General features: G+C 41.0%; 1 protein-coding gene across 1 annotated transcript in view; it reads right to left on the reverse strand.

The window, feature by feature from the left end:
- Positions 1-6,877, reverse strand: part of ccdc88b (coiled-coil domain containing 88B) — a 78,871-nt gene that overhangs the window by 22,726 nt on the left and 49,268 nt on the right. The window contains exons 19-22 of the mRNA XM_014003133.1: positions 5,859-6,161; positions 3,920-4,081; positions 2,574-2,851; positions 2,285-2,428 (exon numbers count right to left, since the gene is read on the reverse strand). Coding sequence (XP_013858587.1) covers positions 2,285-2,428; positions 2,574-2,851; positions 3,920-4,081; positions 5,859-6,161 — 887 coding nt within the window. The remainder of the gene's footprint in view (positions 1-2,284; positions 2,429-2,573; positions 2,852-3,919; positions 4,082-5,858; positions 6,162-6,877) is intronic.

The following is a 6,877-nucleotide window of genomic DNA, read 5'->3' on the forward strand; positions in this document are numbered from 1 at the left end:
GGGAGGCTGTTGCCGTGCAGCGCTTCAAGAGCTGACCTGCGTCTGACCTCAAAGTGCACAAGCTTCAAACTTCAGCATTGGCTGCGATTTTGAAGCTGAAATCACGTTCGGTGTGAACGCAGCATGACAGTCGCCTCGCTGCGTGGAAATGAATGGAGAGCGAGCGACGTCGCCTCCAGTGTGTCGAGCCCTTCACACATGCCGCGGCACGCGCTCCTCCCGCTGCAGGCAGTGTGGTCGGTCGGCATCTGACCGGAGGACACGCCGTCTCGTAAACATGTAAACAGCTCGGCGTTCATTTTCACACACCTGAACCAGGTCCGGATAAGTTTTTTCCCCCCTCCTCATTTGCGCTCTCAGCCAGGCTGCTTCCCACTTCCTCTGTTTTGACTCCAACTTGTTACATCATCAAAAAGAATTGCGTGGTTGGCTGGTAGACTACAAATCTCTATCATAGGACAAATTTATATCGTTTCTACGGTATATCGTTTATATCGCGCATTCCTACCAGACACCAATTTAAATGCAAAAAAAATGCTAATGGAATATTTTCATCATGATTATTGCAATTTTTTTGAAATAATCATAAATGTTTAAAAATTAGTATCTTAGTTTCTATGTTTGTTTATAGCTATTATTCCCATGTTTAACAGAATTATTAGCAAAGTTTGCATACGTAAACAAGTGAGTCATGAGTGTCTGCAACTGTTATTTTGTGGGTCGGAAGCAAAAACTTTTGAAAACCACCGATCTAGTGGATAAGTGACACATATGAACAACACATCTGACAGCTTTCACCCTCAGCTGTTGACAATAATGTTGATCAATAATATTTAAAGAACTCAATTAGTGCTTATAAATGCAGCCCATGGATTTAGGAAGTACTAATCCACTAATCAATTAAGAAATGAGCAAAAGCCCTAAAGCACTAATCAGGTAATTAGTTCCCCTGTTAGTGCTTTAGTGGAACTGATTATCAGTAGATATGATCTGAAGGCTTATATATTGTGATACATTGTTCAGACAGCACTATGTCAAGTTCAGACTATCAAAAAACAAAATATGGGTCACATTTGCCTGCAGTGTAAATATAGCCTTAGTGAGCTCCAGTTTCACACAGAGATGTGGTGATTATTAATAAAGGGTTTAATAAGGTTTCGCTCACCTACAACATCTTCAGCTGATTTAAACTGTTCCTTCAGGTTTAAATATTTAAAGCCTGTAACGCTCAGAGTGCTGCATCTATCACCATCCAGAGCCAACTGAAGCACAGAAACAAACAAAACTCCAACATTTTGATGAAGCTACAGTTTGACTGCACACAGCCTAATTGGGTAGCTCTGGGCGCGTGTATTTACACACACATTTGTGTGTTTGTTTTCCTTGGCGCGCAGGCATGATTTAGGGAGGAAATGAAGTTTTTGATTTACGGATGTTGACACGCACTTATCAGAGGATTTACGAGAGGCTGGAACTCGGCACTTTCCAGCCATCTCAGATGTGGGGGGGTGGAGGGGGGGGGGGGGAGCCTCGGCGGTGAGGATGAGCTCGCTCACCTTCAAGCTGATTTAGTGTCGAGGGAATATTTCCAGAACACAAATTTCAAAAAATAAAAAATAAATAAAAAGTTCTGGGTTGTCAGAGATGGTGTAGCTGAGACAGAACATCCCTGAGGATTGTTAAACTGCCTACAGAGGGACGAAAAGGCTGAACTGTGTGTATAAAAAGAGATTAATCGCTTAGAATTAACCACCTGCACGTTCATATTTAAGAGGATCTAATCCTTTACTCTGATCCATTACACTATAATTTACATTTCTATACAATACTGTTATTTTTGGTCTGATGGGTTCAGTGACAGCCTGTCATTAGAACCAGCCAGTAATCAATTGCATCTTCATGACGATAGTTGATTAATTAATTACAGTACACAAGACTCTTGTTATGATGATCATTATCATTATAGACTCATCCACCTCAAGAGGAACTCTAATCAGAAGTGCTCGATTTAAACCGCAGATTTGAGTAAAGTTAAAAAATTTAATAAAAATGAGCACATCTTGCAGGTTTGGATAGGTTTAAAGTTGTGTTTTTTTGGTTTTACAGAGCAAAGCTTTTCTTCCTTTCTCCAACCAAAGGCCTGCAATCAGTGCATTATTTAGCACATCTGCATTCAGATCGATTCCTGCGCTGCTCGCCGTGCTTCATATGGAGGCGTTCCCGCCGACAGACACGAGTGGCGTGAAGGAGCTGTTCAGATCTCCTGAACGTCTGGATTAGTTACCGCTCGCTGTCTTCTTTCAGCCTCTCCAGCTCGCGCTCCCTCTCCAGCCTGCTCTGGGCCTCGTCTTCCAGCTTCTGTCTCTCCATCTTCATCTCTCGCTCTCTTTCCTCCAGCTGGGCTTTACCATCCATCAGCTCCTTGTACCTTGAAGTCGCAAATGGAATAATCATTTTACTCCGTTCTTGTGTATATATGAGGTTTAAAAGGAGAGAAAGTACTACGAAGGATGAAAAAATAAGGATTTTAAAGGTTTTTTTTTGTTTTTTTGAGCTAACGCCACTTCAGTCACCTGGCTTCCAGCTCCCTGTTTTGAGCCTCCAGGCTCCGGTAGTTGCTCCTCATCTGGGAGTGTTTCTCCAGCAGCTCCTCCAGCTCCACCTCCTGCTGCTGCTGCAGCGCCGTCAGCCGCTCGTGGTCACGCCTCAGAGCCTCCGTCCTGGCCGCGGACTCCTCGCGCTCCCTCGCCCACACCTTGGACTCGGCCTGCAGGGCGGCGCTGCGGGCCTCGCCCTCGCTGCAGCGGGCCAGCGCTGCTGCATGCTGGGAGCTCAGGCTGGCTTGGTCCACCTGGAAGTGTGCACGCATTTTAGAGAAGGTGAGAGCGTGGTTCCAAACAGAATATAATCATCAAGAGCAATGAGTTCACTGTAGGGAGAGCAGGGAACAGGTGGAAGAGAACTTGGAGAGGTGGAGGTATTTAAATATATGTAGTGTTAGAACATCCTGTCGTGACTCGTGAACTCTGATGGAAGATTGGTGTTTCCTCATAAAACATGAGCTCAGATCAAAGCAGGACTTAAACGCTTAATGACTTAATGATCACATGCATTTTAATATTAAACAGAGAATGAGTTAAAATCTAATGAAGCTACTCTTTCTGCCTCCGCTGATTCTTTTATGTAACGATTTATGAGTACTTCAAGGGACACTTTGGACCTTTTGATGATGGGTTCTGTAGAAAGGTTTATATTTGCTCCTCTTTTATTGTTTTTGTTGATTTCAGTGTTTTGTGTTTTAAATGTTCTTTGATTTTTACACATACAGCACCCTGTTTTATCCTAAAGTGGTAGTAGTTATAAACAGTTAATATCTTACCTGTTGTAGATCAAATTCAGCTAACGGCTAATCCAAATCTAATGCTACTTTTAAACCTTTTAAGCATTTCTATTCTAACTTTGTGACAAACCTTTAATTCAGTTTTGAGGTACATAGTTATTTGCACAAAAAGCAGCAGCAGCAAGCTGTAGCACTTTTGTGCAAGCTTTTTATTAGGAATATATTGCTACTGCCAAAAAAACAAACATGTAAGAACTGTTTAAATTTGAGTTGTTTAAAGGTGGCAGTGCCCCACTCCTCATCAGGCAAACATGTTTAAATGACAGATAACAAAATCAACAGAAAGAGAAAACAGGAAGTGCAATTTGGCTCCGTGTAAAGAGGGCGTGGGGCTCAAGGGGTTAGTATCAAACGTTATTGATTAAAGCTGAGGTGAACAAGCCATCTACAACAGGTAAGATATTAACTGTTCATTACGTTAGCACAGACTTTCACTTCAAATATCTCACTCTAAATTATATTCTGAAGAGTCAAACGACACCAGGTGCTTTGACGGCTCTGGTGTTTGTGTCGGCTCACCTGTAGCTGAGTGTTGAGTGTTTGTAGTTTGGTGCAGGAGTCCTGCAGGCTGAGGGAGTGCCTACGTAGCGCCTCCAGCTGCTCCTTGAGGTGCTCGCACGTCTCCTGGGACTGAGACAAGCGCATCTGCAGAGCCTCGTGTGCTGCGACCGCCACTGCTCTCTGAGGAGGAGGAATACGGATATTAAGAATTTAAGAGCAACAGAATGACGCCATGCGTCGTGCTAAATGTCTAAAAATATTCACGTTATTTAAATTTGGATCAAATCAGCGGCTGACCTTTTAATTTACTCTGTCAAGTAGGAGTATGAAACATACGTAACCTTTCTGTGGATCTAAAAATAAAACATGGAACATCTTTGATGCTGTAAAGGTTTTGAATATTTATTCCAATGTCAGTGAAGGAAATCTCACAAACATTCTGATTACTGTCGCTGTCTGCGCTACAAGGCTGACAAGTTAAATTAAAAAGTATAAAAAAATGATGTGTAATAATAAATAAACTTGAATCAGAGGGGTTTTATTTTTGCTCGGCGGGGCGGTGCTTCGTCTGCAGCAGCTCTCAGTTTTTCATGTTTGGTAGCACAACAGCACTGACTCAGGCGTTCACTAATTATGTCTATTTTTGTTCATGCTGCTTTAGGATCATTCCTGCTTATTCACAACACATTTTACTCATCTAAAGTGAAATATATTAATGCCACAATGCACTTTACTGCTTTAATAATTTTATTTTTTATTTTTAAAGCTTTATGTGTTCAGAAAGACTGAAAAACTACAGCTGGGTCATGATGTTTTCACCTTCCACTGGAACCAACTGTAGTGGGCACAATTCCGCTAATCTGCTAATAGCGGAACTAGCTTCTTCTATCTTCTTAGCGGAGTAGCATTTTTACTAACTATAAAAACTATTAGCTAACTGATTAACTTCTGCTAATTTTAAGTAAAAAAATCGCAAGTCTAAATCTGCTATTTTATGCCATTTATCTTGAATTAAACAAAAACTATCTTCTCTTACAAACAGTGCAGGACGTGTCAGGCACTGTGTGTGTAGCATGTAGCATCTTTAGCAGCTAAACTTCAAAGAGCGTCAAAAAAGGTAAACTTTTAACAATATTTAAATAACAAACAAAAACATTGACTGTGTATAAAATATGGTAAAGAAAGTATTTGCTATTTGTTTGACTAACTTCAAACCGTATTTATAAAAATATAAACTAGAAATGATTTTATTATGAAAGGGGTAAATTGGACGTATGACAAGTTAGACAGAGCTATAACTCTGGTTTGGATTGGCCGATTTGCTGCAAATGACCCCACCCACCTTCAAATTAAACCAATAGAAAACTAACAACAGGCCTGAGTCTCACCAGCCTTCAACTGGAAGGAGAAGATGAGATGATGTGTGACAGACTGAGTGACAGTCGTCTTAGCGGTTAGCATTAGCATCCACTAATTTTTTTTATTGATTTAGCGTTAGTCGATTTGTGGTTAGTGAAGTTAACTTTTTGGTTAGCTGTGCCCACCGCTGGGTGAGTAAACAAAAATCATAACTCCTCCCCACACAATAATCCTGACTGTATGCATCTATTAGAATAAACGTGATTTTGGTGGAGGTCAAAGGTCAGCATCACTGACAATTGCATCGTCCAGCAGCAGAGAAATCTTTAAAAACAGACTGAGATGAAGTTTTGTGACCCAGAACAGCTCGGTGCTGGAGGTCCTCTGCGTTTCTGCAGCAGGAGCAGGAGATAAGGCAGACAAACAACAGCCGAGGTGACATTTCAAAACTGATGAGCAGAGATAAAAATAAAATAACAAAAATAAAAAAAACACACGAGGAGTTCCGGAAATCAAAACCATCGCACTCGAAGGAAGTGGTCTTGAGTGAGCTGACAGCCGTCAAGCACACCTGGAGCAACGTTTTCAACACACACACCTCCTTCTCCAGCTCCGTCACCCGCTCTCTCAGCTCCCTCTCCGGCTCCCCTGCTGCCTGACAGCGGGGGGCTCCGGCTTCAGGTTCTGGACCCTCATCCTGGTGTGACGTGTCTGGACTGCAGCTGAGGAGGACAGACTGACGTTTCTGAAGCCTCCGTGAGATCGTCTCCACCTTCTCCTCCGACTGCTTCAGAGAATCTGTCCTGGCCTTCAGCTCGTCTTCAGCTCTTTGCAGTTTCCGGTTCAAACGCTCGACTTCGGCGGTCAGTTTCTGAGAGCGGGCGTGCTCACTGGACACGTCCTGGAAGAAGAGTTTAAAGAATAAAACTATAATCTTTATAAACTCTGATGTTTTCCTGTATCTGTGTTTCTTTTTTGCATCTAATCACATTTTCCTTGCTGTTTCTTCACGGCGTGTTATTTTTCTCGTTCACCGTACGAGACTTTTTGACCTCCAACTGAACGCTTTTCTTCTTCTATCATTTCCTCAACTCGAATATTTAAAATCAGTCTTGTATAAAGTGCCTGAAAGTGAAACTTGAGTAAAAGTACAAGTATCTTATCATAAAATTACTTTGGTAAAAATTAAAATCTCCTCTAAGAATATTACTTGAGTAAAAGTCTTAAAGAACCTGATTTATTTTGTACTTAAGTATCAAAAGTAAATTTCTGACATAAAATGTACTTAAGAAATAAAAGTAAAAGTATTGAGTAAAAATGAGTGGCTAGATTTTCCAAAATACATTTATTGAGAGGTGACCTATTCAAAAATATTTTTTCTAAAGGCGTGCAGCTTTGATTAATTGTATCCAAACTGAATACAGTATCAGAATGATATTTATATTTATACTTCTCATCCAACCACAATTAAATTCACTCGATCCAGGAGGCACAGTTTATCAGGATAATACTTTTTAAACAACAAGCCAAAATGAAACAGGAGTAATGACTTTCTACTTCTTACCTTTTTAAAAAATGTAAGGAGTAAAAAGTAAAGATAATTGTGTAAAAATGTAA

The sequence above is a fragment of the Austrofundulus limnaeus genome, unplaced genomic scaffold (genome assembly GCF_001266775.1).
Source record: "Austrofundulus limnaeus strain Quisiro unplaced genomic scaffold, Austrofundulus_limnaeus-1.0 Scaffold1, whole genome shotgun sequence".
NCBI lineage: Eukaryota > Metazoa > Chordata > Actinopteri > Cyprinodontiformes > Rivulidae > Austrofundulus > Austrofundulus limnaeus.